We start from the raw sequence: 22404 nt of genomic DNA, 5'->3' as shown, positions 1-22404 counted from the left end.
ATTTGGCAAGCTAAATAAATTCCTTTGGGGAGAAGTGTGTGTGTGTGTGGGGGGGATGGGTGGGGTTATCTTTTTTTACATTTCTTTATTGAGGAATTAATGCTTTACATTCAACAGTAAATACAATAGTCTGTACATGCATAACATCCCCCAGTTTCTCATATAACAATACAACCCCCACTAGGTCCTCTGTCATCCTTCTTGGACCTGTATTCTGCCCCCACTTCCCCCCCGCCCACACACCCCAGAGTCTTTTACTTTGGTGCAATATGCCAATTCCAGTTCAGGTTCTACTTGTGTGTGTTTTTTTTTTCTTCTGATCTTGTTTTCAACTTCTGCCTGAGAGTGAGATCATCCCATATTCATCCTTCTGTTTCTGACTTATTTCACTCAACATGATTTTTTCAAGATCCATCCAAGATCGGCTGAAAACGGTGAAGTCACCATTTTTTACAGCTGAGTAGTATTCCATTGTGTATATAGACCAAAACTTGCTCAGCCATTCATCTGTTGTTGGACACCTGGGTTGCTTCCAGGTTTTGGCTATTACAAATTGTGCTGCTAAGAACATATGTGTACACAGATATTTTTGGATGGGTGTGTTGGGTTCCTTAGGATATATCCCCAGGAGAGGAATTGCAGGATCATAGAGTAGGTCCATTTCTAGCCTTCTGAGAGTTCTCCAGACTGTTCTCCACAGAGGTTGGACCAACTTACATTCCCACCAGCAGTGTAGGAGGGTTCCTTTGACCCCACATCCTCTCCAGCATTTGCTGCTGTTACCTTTTCTGATGTATGACATTCTCACAGGAGTGAAGTGATATCTCACTGTTGTCTTGATTTGCATTTCTCTGACAATCAGAGACTTGGAGCATTTTTTCATGTGCCTGTCAGCCTTTTGGATCTCTTCTGTGGTGAATATTCTGTCCAAGTCCTCCCCCCCATTTTTGGATGGGGTTATTTGTTGTCTTGTTGTTGAGTTTGGCAAGCTCTTTATATTTGTTGGTTATTAAACTCTTGTCTGATGTATGGCATGTAAAGATCTTCTCCAATTCTGTGAGGGGTCTCTTGGTTTGGGTAGTGGTTTCTTTTGCTGTGAAGAAGCTTTTTAATTTGATGTAGTCCCATAGGTTTATACTTGCCTTAGTCTTCTATGTAATTGGATTTGTTTCATTAAAGATGTCTTTAAAATGTATGCGGAAAAGAGTTCTGCCAATATTTTCCTCTAAGTATCTGATAGTTTGTGGTCTAACATCCAAGTCCTTCATCCACTTGAAATTTATAAGTTAACAGTTTTTTCAATCCCTGAGTTGGAGTTCAGTGGTGTAAAAGCCTTTTTTTTTCCCCTGTAGGCTATGGGAGCCTGAGGGCTTTTAAACTATCAATAGGCTTCTTAGCTTAATCACTGATTCCTGACCAAGAGATAAAGCAGGGTGTGGCAGAGATAATCCAGTGGTTATGCAAAGAGACTTTCACAGCCCCTCAGCTATGCCACCGAGGTATAGGTCTTCTGAGTTTCCCAGTTAGATCTCTGTACCCTGGTGTCCCTCCCTGTTGCTGCTCCAGATTCTGAGGGTAGTAGCACTGGAGACTCAGAGTTGCACTTGGTGAGTCTCTGGGGAGTCCTTTCCACCCTTCAGCTGTCCCCTTGTTGGTGGAGCAGACTGGAGGTGGTGTCTCCACTGACAAACTGTCGAACTGTTAGCAGTCACTTAATCTCTCCCTAGGCCCCTCTCTCCTCTCTGTCACCAGCCACGCGTGTTTGTACTCACGGGTGATTTACTGGGTTTCCGTGGTCATTCCAGTCCTGTCTTGTTTCGGTCCGGGTGGTCTCCTTTAGTATTCCTAGTTGATCGGGAGAGGAGAGGAGAGGAGAGAAAGCGATCTGCTGCTCGTAGCTCCCCACTTGAAATTTATATTTGTATTTGGTGAAATACAGTGGTTCAGTTTTATTCTTCTGCATGTTTCAACCCACTGTTTCCAACACCATTTGTTGAAGAGACTCTGCTTTCCCCATTTAATAATCTGGGCAACTTTGTCAAAGATTAGATGTCCATAGGTGTGGGGGCTCACTTCTGGGCTCTCAGTTCTATTCCACTGGTCAGTGTGTCTATTGATGTTCCAGTACCAAGCAGTTTTGATGACAATGGCCATATAATACAATTTGAGATCTGGGAGTGTGATGCCTCCGGTTTTGTTCTTTTTTCTCAAGATTGTTTTGGCAATTCTAGGTCTTTTCTGGTTCCAGATAAACATTTGCAGCATTTGTTATATTCTCCTAAAAAATGTGCTTGGTATCTTGATGGGGATAGCATTAAATTTGTTTATGGCTCTGGGTAGTATATTCATTTTGTTGATGTTAATTCTTCCAACCCATGAACATAGAATATCTTTCCACTTCTTTGTGTCTTTTTCAATTTCCTTGGGTAGTGACTCATAATTTTCAGTATACAAGTCTTTCACTTCTTTGGTTAGGTTTATTCCTAGGTATTTTATTGTTTTTGTTGCTGGGTGGGGGTATCTTTTTAAATATTTTAGTTATTTATTTATTGGATAGAAACAGAAATTGAGGGGGAAGGAGGAGACATAGTGGGAGAAAGAGAGACACCTGCAACATTCACTGCTTCACCACTTGCAAAGCTTTCTCCCTGTAGGTGGGAACCGAGGGCTTAGAATAATCAGCGTCCTTGTACTTTCTAACATATATGTTGTATCAGGGGTGCCACAGCACAGTCCAGGGAGTAGAATCTTAGGGTGAAAGGACCAGAGAGTAGCACTGCAGTAGCATGGACATTTAAAAGCTGAAGAAAAATGAACCCTTGGAGTGAGCCTGGCTGGTCTCTGGTTCTGAAGGAAGAAGGTTTTAGATTTGTTGGCAGTAACAATAGAGAAATCATTAATTGAGTGACTGGTGTGTACCAAACACTATGCCAGTCACAACACACAGCAGAAATACTGTTTCTCATGTTTCTCACCTAGTCATCATCACAATCTCATGAGATAGGTGTGTGACTATTCTTATTTTATAGATGGGGAAGGGGGTGACAAAGGATTAGTGAGCTTAATTGATGCTTTACCAAGATCCTACTGATAGAAATGAGCAGTCAGGAATTGAACCCAGGCCTGAGCTCTTAAAAATACTACATGACACCTTTCCTGCTGTTTGTTTGGGTCTTTCAGTGGGAATGGGAAGGTGCCCTCCTCACTGTTTAGTATGGCAGACAGCAGTTGCCCAGTGGGAATGTGGGGAGGTACTTGCTTGAAGCCCATCATGAAAGTACAAGACCCTGACTCTCTTGTGTTCTCTCTCCCTCTCCCGCCCCCATTCTCATTCTCTTTCTTTCTCCAGGATTATCATTGGGGCTTCACTGCTCCTGTGGCCACTTTCTTTTCTTTTCCTTTTTTTCCTTTATAGGGCAGAGAGAAATTGAGAGGGGAGGAAAAGATAGAGAGGGAGAAAGATAGACACCTGCAGACTTGCTTCATTGCTTGTGAAACAACCCAACCCTCCTGCAGGTGGGGAGCCGGGGGCTTGATCCTTGTGTGGGTCCTTATGCTTCTTACTATGTATGTTTAACCTGGTGCGCCACCACCTGGCCCCATCTGATTCTGTTTTCTCAGCTTTCAAGTGGGTCCACTTGATCCTTGAGCCTCAGGTATGAAAATGTGCTAAGTGGAGCCAGCCAAGGGCCATGTGGGGTGAGAACTGTCAGCTGACTCTGCCTGTCTCCAGGTTCCCTGAGGATCTCTGGGGGCAAGGGCCACTGTAGTATAAACTGGGTCTCAGTTTTCTCATCCGTGAAATGAAGGGCTTGGATTCAGTGATCACTAAGCTTCCCCCACCCCCAGCTCTAAGACTTAAATTCAGGGTTCAGAGCTCTTTGGAGCAGCAGCCACACAGTGACCTTTAATCAACCTTGGCACATTCTAAGTACTCAGTAAGCACTTACTGAACGGAACCCAGGAGATTAAGAATATATTAGTAGAGCAAAAACAATTCTCTGGTGGTGGACTTCAACACACACCTGAAAGAGATTCTGTGGGCTCTCAGCAACACACGTTGAGTGATGACATTGGGTAGTTTCTTCCACATGGATAAATGGATGAAGGAAAGGTTAGGGAGTTTGGGTTTAAGAAAGGGGATGGAAGGAAAAGAGCAGAACGGGGAGAACATTACAGGCCACGTGTTGTTTGCTTTACACACTGACCCTCCCCCCCCCAATCCCACTTCAGTCCCTAACTAAACTGTGTGGCAGAGAACCTGCTCTGACCTGCCAGGCTCTCTCCAGCCTGCTCACCTGCAGCTAAGGCTCTTAAGGAGGTCCCAGGGAGTCTCAGGACAAACCTACCTCTTCCTTTATAAAGAAACCCAAGGAAAAATGCCTGGGCTCTCTTGGAACCCCCTTGGCACTGCAGAAAGGGCTCATGGGGGAGGGCTAAGGGAGGAGTCCTGCCAGCAGCCCTCTCACAGGCCCACGGCTGGGCTGCCACTGCCCCTGCTGCTGTGGAGACCTGCTGCCTCTCTGAGTCCTCTCTCTCCAGGGCGCCTGAGAACTCCACCCTAAACCCCAAATTCTCTCACACACTTTCTCACATCACATCTTTTTTCTCTCTCATGTGAAGCTTTCTCTCTTAACCTCCCCAGTCTTTCACACATTCCTCCTCTCTCTTTCTCCCTTCCCCTCCTCTCTATTCCTTCTTCTCCTCTTCCTCCTCCTCCTCTTTTCCCTCTTCTCCTCCTCTTTCTTCTCCTCTGTCTCTCCCCCTACCCTACTTCTTCTCCACAACTCAACCCTTTCCTGGTGCTTAAGTGGAAACTAAGGCAAGTTTGTTGTGCTTGTGGGGAAGAGGACTGTGTGGAGGCACCAGACGCGGGTGAGAGAGCAGAAACAGACTGGGGCCGGAGGCAGTGCCAACAGCTGGAGACCCCAGCGCTCAACTGTTTCAGGGAGCAGGTAACGCCTCAGACAGGACTGCCACAGGCATCCTGCTCTCCACCTTCTCTCCATTCTCCATGATTGTTCCATTTGTTTTCTCATTTTGTCTTGAAAGGAGAAGGAGACTCCACACTTTGGGAAGGTGGACACATAGGTCTAATGGCTTGTCCCTTTCAGAGAACAATTTGTGGTCCGAGTTTGGGGTTGCTGGGCTTTGGGATATCTGATGAAGGACATGACAGAACCTAGAAAAGCAGTTGGGGCCAGGTCACAAGGGATGTTTTGAGTCACTTCATAGATGCTGGACTTTAGACAATAGAGAACCATTATTATTAGGCTTTCTACCTGGAGAGTAATATGATCAAATGTACGTCTAAAAAGAGAAGTTCTTGAACTCAACTGGGTGTTCCACTGTCCACTCCCAGAATTTCCTTAAACTTTCAAAGTTTGCTAGCAAGTGTTGGTGATCAGCACATCAATGAAAAAAATGCTACTTATAAGTAGTAGAAAAAGTTAGCAATGTAATCTATGTAAATAAATGAGATTAAGTTATATATTGTGTAAGTATATAGCTGTACACTATGCAAATTATTAGCATTTTTCTGCCAGTAAAACTATTGTTAACTCTTGTGCACAGAACTTCATGGTGTTGCCCAAAGAGCACACTTAACGACAGACAACATGAAGAGTTGGAACTCTTTTAAAAGCAAATTCTGCTACAAAGGAAATGAGAAGGATGGGGTGACCAGAGGTGGTGGGAGTGGCCCATGGCTAGGAGAGCAGGAGACAATGAGAACTGGAACCAAGATGGTGGCAGAGAGTGGAAGGAAGTGGAGACGAGAGAGCTGAAGATTACTTAGGAAGTTCAATGCAAGTAGTATCTGGTTGGATCTGACTAGTGCGGGAGAAAATTTTAGGAGTGAGTCTGGAAAGCAGGGTGGCTTCTAGGGGTGTTATTAATTAAAGCAGCGGAGGGCAGGGTTAGGGTGCTGGTAAAAGGGAGGACTTCCAGATGAAGTAGTCTAGCTAGGGCATGACCTGGAGATAGGGTGACCTTGCCTAGAGGGTGATACCAGAAAGCAGTGAACTAGCCCAGGGAGGTATGGAAAGAAAGCAGAAAGGAGGTCAAAGAAACATTCTGGCAAAGACCAAGGTTTAAGAGTCAGAGTAAATGTGCCAGGAAAGGATCTTGAGATAGGAGTCCTCAAAGGGGTACAAAAATATATCAAGTGTTGTATTATGAGAGCCAAGAGTAGCATTCAGTTTAGAAGAAGCAGTCAATGATAACCTAGAGATTTAACTCAGACCATAACTTCACACTGCTGCTGGTTTGCTTGAATTTTATTAACTAATTAGTTTTATATAATAATGAAAGAGTCTCAGCACAGGGGGTATTAATTCAAGTGCACAGCATCAACACAGTTAGTAGGGAGGAGGGGTAGTAGGGACTGTGGCAAAGTAAAATGCATATGCTCATCTAAAGAAGACAGTAATCAGTGTTAACTTATTACCTGGCAGGAATGGAAATGTGGACATAATCATCAGAGCATCTGTATTGTATGAGTGATTTACAAAATTTCAAAATAACAGGGGTACAATTCCACACTATTTCTACCACCTGAGTTCTCTGTTTTCATTTCTTTCACTGGAAACTGTGGCAGTTCTCCCAAGGTCACAGATTATGGGTTGACTATTATCTATCTATCTATCTATCTATCTATCTATCTATCTATCTATATTTTTGCCTATTTTTCTATAGCTCTGTCTTCTCTTCCTTCTTAAGTCACACCTACACCTGTTACTACTTCTGAATGTCTTTCCTTCCTTTTTCCCTCTTCTCTCACAGGGTCCTGATGGAATTGGAGTTCAGAGCCCTCTTGTCATCTCCCCCTAACATTTACCCCTCTGGGAATATGGATCAAAATTATTTTTGGGGGTGCACAAGGTGGAAGTTCTGGGTTCTGTAATTGATTCTTTGCTGGACATGGATGTTGGCAGGTTTATCCATACTTCCAGCCTGTTTCTATCTTTCCCTAGTGGGGTAGGGCTTTGGAGAGGTGAGGTTCCAGGGAACATTAGTGAGGTCATCTACTCAGAGAAGTCAGGATGGAATCATAGTAGCATCTGCAATTTGGTGTCTGAAGGGCAGTAAGTTATGAGGCAGGAAGAGCATATATATATATATATATACTTTTTTCTTTATTGGAGGAATTAATGGTTTACAGTCAACAGTAAAATACAGTACTTTGCATGTATGTAACATTTCTCAATTTTCCACATAACAATTCAACCCTCTCTAGGCCCTCCTCTGCCATCATGTGCCAGGACATGAACCCTCTGCACCTCCTCCATCCCCCACTCTAGAGTCTTTTACTTTGGTGCAATACACCAAACTCAGTCGAAGTTCCTCTTTGCGTTTTCCCTTTTGTTCTTAGTTTTAAACTTCCATGAGTGAGATCACCCCATATTCATCCTTCTCTTTCTGACTTAACACACTTAACATGATTCCTTCAAGCTCCATCCAAGGTGAAGTGAAGAAGGTGAAGTTACCATTTTTTAATAGCTGAGTAGTATTCCATTGTGTATATATACCACAGCTTGCTCAGCCACTCATCTGTTGTTGGACACCTGGGTTGCTTCCAGGTTTTGGCTATTACAAATTGTGCTGCTATGAACATAGATATACACAAATCTTTTTGGATGGGTATGTATGGTTCCTTAGGACATTTCCCCAGGAGAGGAATTGCAGGGTCATAGGCTAGGTCCACTTCTAGCCTTCTGAGAGTTCTCCAGACTACTCTCCACAGAGCTGGACCAACTTACATTCCCACCAGCAGTGCAGGAGTCTGAGAGTTCTCCAGACTGCTCTCCACAGAGTTGGACCAACTTACATTCCCACCAGCAGTGCAGGAGTGTTCCTTTGCCCCCACAACCTCTCCAACATTTGTTGTTGCTACTTTTTCTGATCTATACCACAGGAGTGAAGTGGTATCTCATTGTTGTTTTAACATTTGTATTTTTAAGGAAATCAGAAATCTTGATTTTTATATGAAGCATAACTATTTATTTTCTTGTGAGAGAGAAACTAGAGCATTGCTCAGCTCTGGCTCATGGTGGCCCTGAGGACTGAACTTGGTGAAGAGTCACGTTTGAATTTTTTTATTTTATGTGGTGTCAGAGGTTGAACTGAGGCCTCATGAATGCAAAACTGATGCTATACCGCTGAGTCACCTTCCCAAGCCTTTCCACAATTCTTTTGCTTGCAAGGACTTTAAATTTTTCATATATTCTGACCAAGACCAAATTAAGCAGATCTTTGAACTGCCAGCTTGGAATTTCTGTCTTAGTCAATGTTCTTAGTGTGGTGGGACAGTAGGTTAGGAAGTGACTGGGCGAGGAGGAAGTAGGTGTGACCAATGTAAGGTGGAGTCATAAAACCAGAGTCCTTCAGGAAGTTGGGGGCATAGGAAGAGAGAAGGAGAGCAGGAGAACTTGGGAGGGTCACTTAGGATCACAAGAGACTATTTTGGTGGTAGGCAGAGTTTTCTGCAGGTTGAGAGAAAGCATGGGGAGAAAAAATTGAAGACCTTCCACATAAGGATAATCTAGTTGAATAAGAATCTAGCAGGGGGAGATGATGGATGAAATGGAGGTCAACCTTGAGGACAGACTTCATTGCTTAAAGATAGACTGCAACAGTGGTAAGGGACACCTAAGTACCATAAAGGTACTTTATAAATAAAAATACATATAGATATATTTACATATATAGAGATGTACATATAAAAATACATAAAGATGATTTTTTTATGGCTGAATGTCTCTTTAATCATGAAGTAGGGCAAGGGATGGGTCTAAAGATGTGGAAAGAACAGCAAAGATTAGAAATTGCATTGAGGGGTATGTGAAAAGGTACTGATTAGATGGTAGAAGAAAGCACTTGTGAGAAACACTGAGGAGAAACTCTCCATCTATAGAGTTGGGTGGTTTTCTTCAAAGGGACTCATGAACCTGGATGCTAGGATTGGTGGTGAGGTGGATTAGCAATGGCTCTGTTCCAGACTGCATGTCACTTGTCTTATTTTCATCTGATTTATTCATTCCAACAACTCTGCCTACTCAGATTGGGTTCACTCAGAAATGGCAAGCAACTCTGGGATTGGTACTCATAGGTGGCTGGGCTGAAAGCGCATTTTATACCCCTCACACTGTTTCTCCCTGTACCCAAAGGACACACCTACAGAGATGAACTATGAATTCTTGTTTGAGCACTGATGGGCTTTATTGGGAAGTTAAGGAGTGAGGGAGTAGAGAAATAAATGAGGGCTAAAGGAGGTGACAAATGGAGGCAACAGACTTGGAGGAAGGACAAGACATGGTGAAACTCAGGAGACAATAAGGAATTGAACCAGAGGAAGTGAAACTGGAGGAGGACTATATTCTTGAAAGCTCTCAACATGGAGGTAGAGGTGAGGTAAAGAATGCCAAGGAGTCAAGTCTGCATAGTTAGATCGACAGCTACGTCGTTATCCACAGCATTGGATATCGTATCATCTCCCATTGGCTCACTGTGCTATAGACATGGGCCTGGACATCCCCACTTCATGTCCTCAGTCCACCTGGAGTCAGTAGGGATAACTCACTCTCTTTTTCAAGTCACAACTCCAATCCCCATCTTCAGAGAGATCCTTCTTGAACATGATGATATCTAATGCAATGTCTTTGTTTTTAGAACACTTATCACTACCTGAAATAATGGGTTATAGTCTTTTTTTTTCTTTTTCTATCTCTGCCACTTGCACAGATACTCAATTGAGCAAAGACATATATAAGGATTCTTTACAGCTTTGTTTCCCAACACCTAGCACAATGTTTGGCATATTGTAGGCAGTCATTAAATGCTGAGCCAGAGAAAGAATGCATGAACCACAGGAGCCCAAAAGAGAGCTCATCTGGAAGGGTGTCTACTATGCCATGCAAACGGCTCACACTGGAGGATGACCTGGAGGGAAGTTTCAGTGCTGTCTCTCACTCTCTCCCTCTCCCTCCCTCTCTCTCTCTCTCTCTCTCTCTCTCTGTGTGTGTTTATCTGATCAAGTTGACCTGGTGCATTGAAGTTTTGAGTGACAGAAAAATGAATAAAGGAAAAGAATAAATGGATACAGGGCACATATACTTGAGAAAACACATTTGTTTGGGGTCAGAGTGCTGAGCCGGGGGTGGGCAACATCCAGTGGATGGTTGGAAGCAGGCAGACTGCTCAGAAAACAGGCTGTGACTTGTTCATGATGAAAGTGGGCCCGGCTGGCACATCATACTACCACAGCTTTCCACGTGACTGTTCCTTCAAGGACAATGTTGGGGCTTCACTGGTTTGGGGTCTAGTGGGAAAAGGCTTTCCCCTGGGTTTGTTATGCTGAATTTAGGTCAATTTTCCTCCATTTTTCTACCCCTGCCCCCAACCCTTGTTGTCATCGCTTTGGCCATTTTTTTTTTTTCCACTCTTCTTCACGATTAGCTTCAAGGTCCAAGAATCTGAATGTAAACAAAGTTCTTTCATCTCTTTCTTCTCAAAGAACATCTCACTCTTGGCTAGGAGGTGTCACAGTGCAGATGGAGCACTGGACTCTCAGGCACGAGGTCCTCAGTCTCATCTTCAGTCTGATCTCCAGTCTCACATATGCCAGAGCAATGCTCTGGTTCCCTCCTTCGCCTCCTCCTTCCCTTCCCTCTCTTCCTTCTCTCTCACTAATGAATAACAAAAATGATTATTTTCACAAGAGTATCTCACCCATACCCATGTCACAGAGTCATGAGTCCAGCCTTAGCTTTACTTTATTATGAAATATTATCTTGGGGACTGGTGAGGCAGCACAGTGGTTCTACAAAAGTCTCTCATGCCTAAGGTTCTAAGGTCCCAGGTTCAGTCTCTACCACCACCACCACGAACTAGAGCTGAGCAGTGCTCCGGTGACTATCTCTCTCTCTCAAAAATAAAATATTATTTTTAAAAGAGGAAGTATTTTTGGCCTTACTCAGGGCTCCTGCTCCATTTCAGCAGGACTTGTGGCCTCCTGCATGTGGTGGGACACTCAGTAGACCCTGCTCTGATCCTTTTGCAGGGTCTCCAGCTGCTGAGCAGCTCCAGGACATCCTGGGGGAAGAAGATGAGGCTCCCAACCCCACCCTCTTCACAGAGATGGACACTCTGCAGCACGACGGAGATCAGATGGAGTGGAAGGAGTCAGCCAGGTGAGGGGACCCAAGGAGGGAGGTGGAGGAGCCCTTTCTCCTGTGATAACCATAGCATCCAGGCTGGGCTAAGGATCCTGGTGGAAAGGGCCAGATCAGTGACTCCTCTTCCTTTGAATTCTACCAGTCTATTTGCTGGCCCCCCAAGACATCCCTAGCTGCCTTCCTTGTTATCAAGACTTGGGTTGAACACTAAAGAGCAAAGCGAAACATATGACCTTGTCTTTATCCTTCAAGAAGTTAAATCTAAGTGGACAGGTAGACACTCAAGAGACCATGACAGAATAATACAATGCCATATATTCTTATTATTACTTTAATTTTTAATAATTATTTACAAAATAAGATAACGGAATGATCCATGTGGTTTCCACCACCAGTGTTCTGTGTTCCCATTTCCCTCTAGGGGAAACTGCCATAGTTCTTCCAAGGTTACAGATATGGGCTGATACACACACACACACACACACACACACACACACACACACACACACACCCCTCCCATTGTTTTCTGCAGTCTTGCCTTCACTTCCTTTCTAAGTCACACCTATACCTCTAACTACTTCTGAGTGTCCTTGCTTTTTCCTCTTTCAGATAAGTGAAACTGTGCCTGACTTCCTCTGATATTTTCCAGATTTGCTTCCTTTTCAGTGATGATATAAAAACAAAGATTCTCTGTCTCTTATCAAGGAAAAAGAAAAGAAGGGGGTGGGGATAACAGCTTCCAGGAATGGTGGAGTTGTGCTGGCACTGAGTCCCAGAGATAATCCTGGTGGAAAAAAAAAAAAGGAGTTGGGAAACTAACAAACCCCTGCAAGCCTCAGGATGCACTCTTAGCCTCATGACTGAGCCATCTTGTCTGAAAGCCAACTTGCACATACTATCAGCCCATTCAGTGATCCCTTTCTTTCTGTTAAGGAATTCACAGGTTCATTTTATTCAAGCTGTACTATGATCCTGAGGAGGTGGGTAGGAACCATCATTATCCCCATTGTATAGATGAGACTACTGAGAGTCACTGGGCATGCAGGTAGTCTATAGATCAGACACCCCCATGGGGCCTTTGCTAAGAAGGTTTCAGGGCTATCATGGACCTGCTTGTTGCTGTCTATAAGATGCCCAGTTTCTAGTTTCTCTACATGTGGATCCACAGAGCCTACTATATTACAGATGCTGCAAGGAAAGTGATAAAGTACAGATGACAGTGGTTTAAGGAGTTTCCCCTTGAAATATGAATGACAGTTTCTCTGCAAAGTGGTGGTTTTCCCTACAAGGCAGATTTTCTAAGGAGAGCCTCTGAGGAGACCCTAGTAAGGGCCTCAGTATTGCTGGAGTGGGCCTCCGTGCAATAATGAGAGGAAAGTGGTGACTTGAAGATGGAAAGAAGGCTGAACCTAGTTCTAGGCAGAGCTTAGAGAGGAGCAGCTAGAGGGGGCAGAAAGCAGAACACCTGAGGGCCCTTCTGTCTGAATTCCTTTCTCTGTAATTTTATCCCCACTCTCCCTAACCTGTTTATAGCTCTTGGAGGTATGACCACAAGCTTCTAGGTAGGCCAGAAGAAGGCTTTGTCATGGGTCAGCATGTCTGCCTTGGTTGGTGTGGTTTTGCTGGGACTCCTGTAAGCAAACTACAGCAGCAGAGGTGGTTGGGATTGGGCCGGTTTGGGGCTTGTCACCCCTTCCCTTCAAGAACAGGCAGTATTTCCCTTATCTGAGAAGCTGTAGGTTCTACTCAGGGAAGTCAGACATTGCAGTAGTTTCCGGAACTGAAGAATCGGCAAGCCCTGGCAGTTTCAGAGTTTTCTTTGAGTAACAGGAGAAAATGAAGTGTGAGTGGGGGGAGCCCTTCACAGAGACTGATACCTGGACCCTGGGAGGGTTACAGGTCTCAGCCTACATCAAGGAGAACGGGGAAGGAGGGCCCTTTAATGAAAGTTTTCTTTTTTGCTTTTGCTGCAGGAGTGTTTGCTTTATTGAGGCAGGAGATTAACAGAGTGAAAAAATCTCAAATCCGAAAGGAATTTTCCCCAGTGGTGCTTTGTCAAAGTTATTAGTTAGAGGGATGTTGTGGGGCCTTTGGAGAAGGAGTCCCTCCTCCATGGATTTAAATGGCTTTTGAGCTCTGCTGAGCCTTGCCTCTGTGTGCATAATGGGGACTGTGTGTGCTCACTTCATTTCTAATGTGATCAATGCTGGTAGGTCAGGCTGCTAATAAGATAGATTTTTTTTTTTTAAGTCTGTCTCTTTGTATTCCCGCAAGGGAAATGCAGCTGACTGCTGACACTGACCTTGTCTGAAGGGCTTGATCAGGTGGAGTGGGGGCGATGCCCTCACTGGGAGGAACAGCTTACTCAGAATTCTACCATCTCTCAAGACCTGTTCTGCCTGGCTGCAAAGGAGGGAGAATGTTCTGGGCTGGAACCCATCCAAGTATGGAGGGTCCTTTAGGTTAACTCAAAAATAACCAGAGCTTAGAACTTTCCATGAGTTCTCATAGAAAATTCCAAATCCAAACTGTGATCTCTACTAAGAGCAGACCAAATAAACAAACAACTCATGAATTTTCCAGAAAGTTCCTATGAGACATATATGCTTCTGGGACATTTCTGTCCAGGAAAAGACAGAAAGAGGGGGAGGAGAAGTGGGTCAGCTTAGTTGTGTCAAATCAGATCAGTAGATTTTCAGAAGCCCTGAGTGGATAGGGATGCATTTTACATGGTGGAGGAGAAGGCCTGAACATTTGGGCTCAATCCTGAAACTGTTCCATCTTAAGGTCTTGTATCAGGGTCTGATCATGTAGGTTCCATGCAGACCATGTGATAGAGTTTGAACTTGAGGCTGAGAGTTTCAGGAGACAACAGGGTGGTTCTAGGTGGAAGAGGTGCAAGATTGTGTGTGTGGTAGTCAGTAATCGATCACTCTGGCTTCAGTGTGGAACATAGACAAAAAGAGGCCAGTTCAGACAGATAAGAGATTGACTCAGGGAAGGACTATTATTTTATTTTATTGGGAAAATAAATGATTTACAAGACAGTTGGTGACACATGGTTACATTTTTTTTTTTTCGTCACTCCTCAGCTCTGGCTTATGGTGGTACAAGGGATCAAACCAGGGACTTTGGAGCCTCAGACATAAGAATCTCTTTGCATAACCATTACCCCTCCTCAATGATTAATGTTTTTCTTTTCCCACCATTTTATTGCTTGATTTTAGCTATATCTTATTTTTTTATTGTCAAAAGCGTTATCACTAGGGCCAGGTGCCTGCACAATGACTCCACCAATCCTGGCAGCCATTCTCCTCTTCCTTTTTTTTTTTTTCTTTCCTTTTTGATAAAGACATATAACTTGAGGGAAAAGGGGGAGACAGGGAGGAAGGGGCTGGGTGGTGGCGCACCGGATTGAGCATATATGTTACAATGCACCAGAACCCAGGTTCGTGCCCCATGTCCCCATGTACAGGAGGGGAAGCTTTGTGAATGGGGAAACAGGGCTGTAGGTGTTTCTCTCCCTCTCTATCTCTCTCTTCCTTTCTGTCTGTCTCTACCCAATAAATAAATAAAGATCATAAAAAATTTAAAGTAGGGAGTCGGGCTGTAGCGTGGGTGGCGCAAAACACAAGGACTGGCATAAGGATCCCGGTTCGAACCCCGGCTCCCCACCTGCAGGGGAGTCGCTTCACAGGCGGTGAAGCAGGTCTGCAGGTGTCTATCTTTCTCTCCTCCTCTCTGTCTTCCCCTCCCTCTCTCCATTTCTCTCTGTCCTATCCAACAACGACAACAACAATAATAACTACAACAATAAAACAAGGGCAACAAAAGGGAATAAATAAAATAAAATATTTAAAAAAATTAAAGTATATAATTAATGTATATCAGCTTTTAAAATGATTTATTTCTTTATTCCTTTTTGTTGCTCTCATTGTTTTATTATTGTTGTAGTTATTATTGTTGTTGTTGGATAGGACAGAGAGAAATGGAGAGAGGAGGGGAAAACAGAGAGGAGGAGAGAAAGATAGATACCTGCAGTCCTGCTTCACCGCCTGTGAAGCGACTCCCCTGCAGGTGGGGAGCCGGGGCTTCAAACCAGGATCCTTACTCCAGTCCTTGCGCTTTGCGCCACCTACGCCTAACCCGCTGCGCTATCACCTGACTCCCAAAACATTTTTTTAAAAAGGAGGAAGGGGGAGCTGGGCGGTGGTGCAGTGGGTTAAGCACACGTGGTGCAAAGTGCATAGACTGGCATCAGGATCCCTTTTCGAACCCTGAGCTCCCCACCTGCAGCAGGTCTGCAGGTGTCTATCTTTCTCTTCCCCTGTCTTTCTCTCTTCTCTCCACTTCTCTCTGTCCTATCCAACAACAATGACAGCAATAACAACAACAATAACAACAATGATGATAAACAACAAGGGCAACAAAAGGGAAAAAATTAAAATAATAAAAATGAACTTTAAAAAAAGGAGGAAGTAAGAGAGATACCCACACACTGCTTCACTGCTCATGAAGCTTCCTCTCTTGCAAGTGGGGTCTGGGGGCTTGAACCTGGGTCCTTGCACATGGTAGTGTGTGTGCTCTACTGGGTACACCACCACCTGGCTGGCTTTTAAGGATTTAATTTTTCTGCTTGTCTTGCTGAAAAGGTCATTGCTGTTCTTTGTCTTCATGGCTGTACCTAAAAGTCTCTCTTTTTTCCCCAATAATTTTATTGGGGGACAGTTGTTTAAAGTACAGCTGCTGACACATGGGTGACACAGTGTCTCACCTCTGCATGATAGATATCTGCAAAATACTCCCACTCCCAACTTAGGCCTTTTTTAAAAACCCATTTTGCACCAGGACCCCAACGACCTCTCCACTCCCTCCTATTCCTTCTCCCCGGGAGCCCTTTGCTTTGGTGCAATATACTAAACAGTTTAATATTTACCTTGCAATTTTTCTTTCCTTGTTTCTTTTATTATTAGTGATCTAATAGTTATTTATAAAATTATAAGATAATAGGGTTATAATTTCACACACATTCCTACCACTAGAGTTCTGTCCCCATCCCCTTCCAGCAGAAACTGCAATAGTTCTCCCAAGTTCACATCATGGACTGACTTGATATCTATATTTGTCTGTCTGTCTATCTATCTATCTATCTATCTATCTATCTATCTGTCTATCTATCTGTTATTATTATTGCCCATTTTTTCTATGGTCCTGTCTTTGCATTCTCTCTAAGTCACACCTACACCTATTACCACTTCTGAGTGTCCTTCCTTTTTTTCCTCTTCCCTCTCAGATAAGTGAAACATTGCCTGACTTTCTCTGGTGTTTTCCAGATTTGCTTCTCAGTGATGGTATAAAAAACAACGATTCTGGGAACTGGGTGTTGGCACACCTGTTTAAGTGCACATAGTAAAAAACAAGGATTCTTGGTGACAGATGTGTTTGGTTCTGGTGGAACTGAGGTTCAGAGTCCTCTGGTCATCTTCCCCTAACATTTCTCCCCTTCTGGGGGTATAGACCAAAATTCTTTTTTTCTTTTTCCTCCAGGATTGTTACTGGGACTCGGTGCCTGCACTACAAATCCACTGCTCCTGGAGGCTATTTTTTCTCTTTTGTTGCGCTTGTTGTTTATCATTGGTGTTGTTATTATTGTGGTTATTGGATAGGACAGAGAGAAATCGAGGGAGGAAGGGAAGAAAGAGGGTGAGAGAAAGATAAATACCTGCAGACCTGCTTCACTGCCTGTGAAGGGAATCCCCCTGCAGATGGGGAGCCGAGGGCTCGAACCTAGATTCTTACTCCTGTCCTTGTGCATCGCGCCATACGCACTTAACCCACTGCACCACTGCCCAGCCTGACCAAAAATCTTTTTTTTAAATGTTTTTTTTATTATCTTTATTTATTTACTGGGTAGAGACAGTCAGAAATCAAGAGGGGAAGAGTGATAGAGAGGGGGCGAGACAGAGAGGGGAGAGACAGAGAGACACCTGCAACACTACTTCACCAATCGCAAAGCTTTCTCCCTGCAGGTGGGGACTTGGGCATTGTAACATAAGCACTTAACCAGGTGCACCACCACTTGGCCCCCCGACCAAAATTCTTGATGCAGTGCAAAAGGTAGGAGGTCTGGCTTCTGTAATTGTTTCTCTGCTGAATGGGCATTAGTAGGTTGATCCATACCCTGAGCCCGTTTCTATCTTTCCCTAGTCAGGTAGGGCTCTGGAGAGCTAAGGTTTGGGATATGTTGGTGAGGTTTCTGGCCAGGGAGGCCAGGATGTAATCGTAGTAGCAATTATAACTTGGTGCCTGAAAAGGCTATTGTTGTTGTTGTTATTCCTCTTCTTTATCTTCTTAAAAATGATTGCACACAAATATATTTTTTAATATTTATTTATTCCCTTTTGTTGCCCTTGTTTTATTGTTGTAGTCATTATTGTTGTTATTGATGTCATCATTGTTGGATAGAACAGAGAGAAATGGCGAGAGGAGGGGAAGACAGTGAGGGGGAGAGAAAGATAGACATCTGTAGACCTGCTTCACCGCTTGTGAAACAACTCCCCTGCAGGTGGGAAGCCAGGGGCTCAAACCGGGATCCTCACGCCGATCCTTGTGCTTTGCGCCATGTGCGCTTAACCCGCACTACCACCCGACTCCCACAAATATATCTTTATTAGATAGAGATCTTTGGTCCATATTCCCAGAGGGATAAAGAATTGAGAATGTTCCAATGGAGGGGATGGGATATGACACTATGGTGGTGGGAATTGTATGAAATTGTACCCCTTATCCCACAATCTTGTCACTCATTATTAAATCACTAATTAAAAAATTGAAAAATAAGAAAACACAAAGCAGAACTTGGACTGGAGCTGGTGTTACTGCATCAAAGTACAAGACACTGGGGGTGGGGGGTCAGGGAGTGTTCAGATCCTGGAACATGATGGCAGAGGAGGACCTAGAGGGGGTTGATTGATATGTGGAAAACTGAGAAATGTTACACATGTGCAAACTACTGTATTTTACTGTTGACTGTAGACCATTAATCCACAATAAAGAAAAACAGATTTGAAGCAAAAATTATTTTATTAGTGATTTAATAATGGTTGACAAGATCATAAGTTTACAGTTCCACATCGCATGTACCAGCACAGTTGTGTGCCTGCCTCCCAGCTGATTCACCCCCAAGGATAAGCATCATAGTTTTCAGAAAATCTTAGAGATGTTTGGTTACATTTTTTTCTTTTCATTTTTTTAAGTTCATGTATTTCAGTTTTTTATATTTCACACAGGAACAAAACCATCCAGCTGTTTTTCAAAGAAATGCAGGCCATTTGATAACAGATATAAACTATAGCCATAAGTCCTTGAACACAAAAACTGAAGGATAAAACTCCTTGACTTTACTTCTTCCCTCTTCCCTCACATTTTTTTTTTTAAATGCAGAGTCAGATAGTGAAAGGTAGCATCACCATTATGAAAAGACTTTCATGCCTGAGACTGTATGGTTTAAGGTTCAATCCCAGGCACCACCCTATGCCAGAACTGAAAAGTGAAAAAAAAAAAGAGAGAGAGAAGGAAAAGCAAAAGGAAAGGAAGGAAGGAAAAAAAGATAAAGGAAAGCAAAAGAACAGAAAGAAGGAAAGAAAAGAAGAAATGAAGGAAGGAAGGAAAAAGAAAGAGAAAGAAAGAAAGACAGAGCTGAGGGCTGAACTCAAGGCCTCTTGCATACAGGATAGCCCTGAGCTATCTCATGGATTAATTTTTTTCTTTTTCTTACTTTAATAAGAGAAATTGGGAGTGGGCAGAGAGAAGGGACAGTAGAGACACCACACTATTCTATCATCTATGGAGCTCCCCTGGTGCTTTTTTCCATGGTGTGAATGATCATCTTACATACTTAAACATTTTTTTTAATTATCTTTATTTGATTATTGGATAGAGACAGCCAGAAATTGAGAGGACAGGGGAGAGAGGGAGAGAGACAGAGGGACACCTGCAGCGCTGCTTCACCACTCCTGAAGCTTTCGCCATGCAGGTGGGGGCAGGGGGCTCGAACTCAGGTCCTTGTGGACTGTAACATGTGCACTCAACCAGGTGCGTCACCACCCAGCCCCAATCTTACATACTTTTAAGATATGCTTACAAGCTTAATATGCTTGAGAGCTCAAGGCATTATCCTCTGTGCCACCTTCCGGCCTACTCCTTAGGTGACTTAATTGTGCATTCAAATTTGAGATGCACTAGTGCAGAGCATGTGCTCCATCTGTAAAGTCAGATGAATGAAAATGTAACATAAACATGCTAGAAAGGAGGGTCTAGAGAGCCTATTCCATCCTGTCATCTGATATCCTGGGAGAATTCAAGGAGAAAGAAACCCTGGCCCCTCTTCTGGAAGGGAAATGGGATTCATGTGTAGAGTAATTTGCTTGATTGGACTTCAGTGAAGTGCAGCTATCTTTGAGTCACAGGCTCTATTTGGCTGCAGAGAAGAGATTCCTCAAGGCTCTGGTCTCATTGAAGTAATCAGTGATCTTCCTTGATTATACAGACTTCCTCATGGAGGTGACAATCCAAGCATCAGTATTTTTTAAAACTCTCCAGAAATGTATTTTTTAGGTCTTAATTTTTTATTAGTAATTTAATAATGATTAACAAGATAATAAGATAACAGGCATAATTCCATACAGTTGCCATTACCAGAGTTCCATGTCCCAACCCCTCCACTGGAAACTTCCCTATTCTTTAGTCCTGTCAGAGTATGGACCAAAATTATTTTTTAAAAAATTTTATTAGTAATTTAGTATTTATTTACAAAATTACAAGATTATAGGGATACAACTCTGCACCATTCCCATCATCAGATTTCTATATCCCCAATCCCTCCATTGTAAGCTACAGCAGTTCTCCTGAGGTTGCAGATATTGGTTGACTATCATTTCTTTTCTTTTCTTTTCTTTTTTTAAGATTTTAAAAATATTTATTTTCCCTTTTTTGCCATTTTTTTTACTGTTGTTGTAGTTATTATTGTTGCTGTTATTGATGTTGTTTTTGTTAGATTGAATAGAGAGAAATGGAGAGGGAAGGGGAAGACAAAGAAGAGGAGAGAAAGACAGACACCTCCAGACCTGCTTCCCTGCCTGTGAAGCGATTCCCCTGCAGGTGGGGAGCTGGGGGCTCGAACCGAATCCTTTTGCAGGTCCTTGTGCTTTGCGCCCCGTGCGCTTAACCCGCTGCACTACCACCTGACTCCTGACTATCATTTCTACAATTATCTGTCTATATTTGTATATATTTGACCATTTTTTTTGTCTCTGGTCCCATCTTCTCTTTCTTTCAAGTCACGTATACATATATTACTACATCCAAATGTCCCTCCCTTATTTCTTTTTTCTCTCTGGGTCTTGATGAAGTTGGATTTCAGAACCCTGTTGGTCATCTTCCCTTATCTTTTTTCCCCCACTGGGAGTATAGATCAAAATTGGTTTTGGGGTATAGAAGGTGGGAGTTTTGGCTTCTGTAATTGCTTCTACATTGGACATGGATGCTGGCAGGTTGACCCATACCCCCAACCTGTTTCTATCTTTCCATAGTGAGGTAGGGCTCTGGAAAGGTGAGACTTTTAGGACACATTGATGAGGCTGTCTGTCCAGGAAAGTCAGAATGGAATCATAGTAGCATCTGCAACTTGGTGACTGGAAGGCAGTAAGATAAAAAGCTAGACAAGTTTTTTTTAATAATCAGGAACCCAATGATGGGAAGAGAGCAGATTAAACTAGGGGTCTTGGGATGGGAAGAAGCTAGGGAGTATATTTTAGGTATATTTCAAGGGCTCATGTCTTTAATAATTTTTGCCTGAGCCTGATAGCTAACATGCAGGCATACTAAAAATATTGTCTGGGAAGATGGTGTCATATTTGAGAATAGGGCTAGAAAGCTGGATTAGAGCAGAGAGTAGCTCCCAAACATGAGGAAAGATGGAGGGATAAAAACCAACCAAACAAACAAACAAAAACAAACTTTTCAGAAAGAAAAAAGAAGGAATCAACTATCACCAAACCTACTCTGCAAAAGGTTCTAAAATGTCTCCTTGGACAAGAATAATATCACCAAAAAACATGCCATATATCAGAGCACTCAGAAAAGTTTAGAATAATGGCATTGAAATACCTTAAATCGATACTGTCAATAGATGGCAATGGCCTGAACTCACCCATTAAAAGGCACAGAGTGGGAAGATGCATCAGAAAATGCAACTCAGCCATATGCTGTCTGCAGAAATCCCACCTAACTCAACAAGAGAAACACAGACTCAAAGTGAAAGGATGGAAAACTATCATACAAGCTAATGGACCACACACACACACACACACACACACACACACACACACACAAAGGACAGGAACAGCTGTTCTCATATCTGGCACAATAGACTTTAAAATCAATAAGGTAATAAAAGATAAGGATGGACATTACATTGTAATCAGAGGATCAGTCAACCAAGAGGACTTAACAATTATTAACATTTACGTACACCATGAGGGGCCATCTAAATACATCAAACAGCTACTGAAAGAGCTACAAAAAACATTGATGACAACACAGTAATAGTAGGAGATGCCAACATCCCACTCTCTCAAATAGATCATCTAGGCAGAAAGTCAATAAAGAAACAAAATTAAATGAAGAGATAGACGGAATAGGACTCCTGGACATTTTCAGAATCATTCACCCCAAGAAACTGGAATACACATTCTATTGAAGCCCACATAGGTCATTCTCAAGGATAGACATATGTTAGGCCACAAAGACAATATCAACAAATTCAAGAGCATTGAAATCATCCCAAGCATCTTCTCAGACCACAGCAGAATTAAACTAACACTTAACAACAAACAAAAAATAAGTAAAAGTCCCAAAATACATAAACTCAACAGCACACTACTTAACAACTACTGGGTCAAAGAGGAAATCAAGGAAGAAGTTAAACCCCAAAACTTTCAATAGACAAGGTGAAAACTGACTACTATATGGCCAGGTGGTGGTGCACCTGGTTAAACACACATGTTACAGTATGCAAGGACCTAGGTTTGAGCCCCTGCAAAGGGAAAGCTTTGCAAGTGGTGAAGCAGGGATGCAGGTGTCTCTCTGTTTCTCTTCCCCTTACCTCTCTATTTCTGACTGTCTCTGTCCAATAAATAAAGATTATAATAAAAAACCTTATTTTTTTTAA

The 22404-nt window shown here is 43.0% G+C and overlaps 1 protein-coding gene across 1 annotated transcript in view; it reads left to right on the top strand.

Moving 5' to 3' along the window:
• Positions 1-22404, top strand: part of SLC4A5 (solute carrier family 4 member 5) — a 110187-nt gene that overhangs the window by 29767 nt on the left and 58016 nt on the right. The window contains exon 4 of the mRNA XM_060187548.1: positions 11060-11189. Coding sequence (XP_060043531.1) covers positions 11060-11189 — 130 coding nt within the window. The remainder of the gene's footprint in view (positions 1-11059; positions 11190-22404) is intronic.

The sequence above is a fragment of the Erinaceus europaeus genome, chromosome 3, assembly GCF_950295315.1.
Source record: "Erinaceus europaeus chromosome 3, mEriEur2.1, whole genome shotgun sequence".
NCBI classification, from domain to species: Eukaryota; Metazoa; Chordata; class Mammalia; order Eulipotyphla; family Erinaceidae; genus Erinaceus; species Erinaceus europaeus.
Note: the sequence above shows the minus strand (reverse complement) of the source record. Positions and strands in the feature narration are given on the sequence as shown.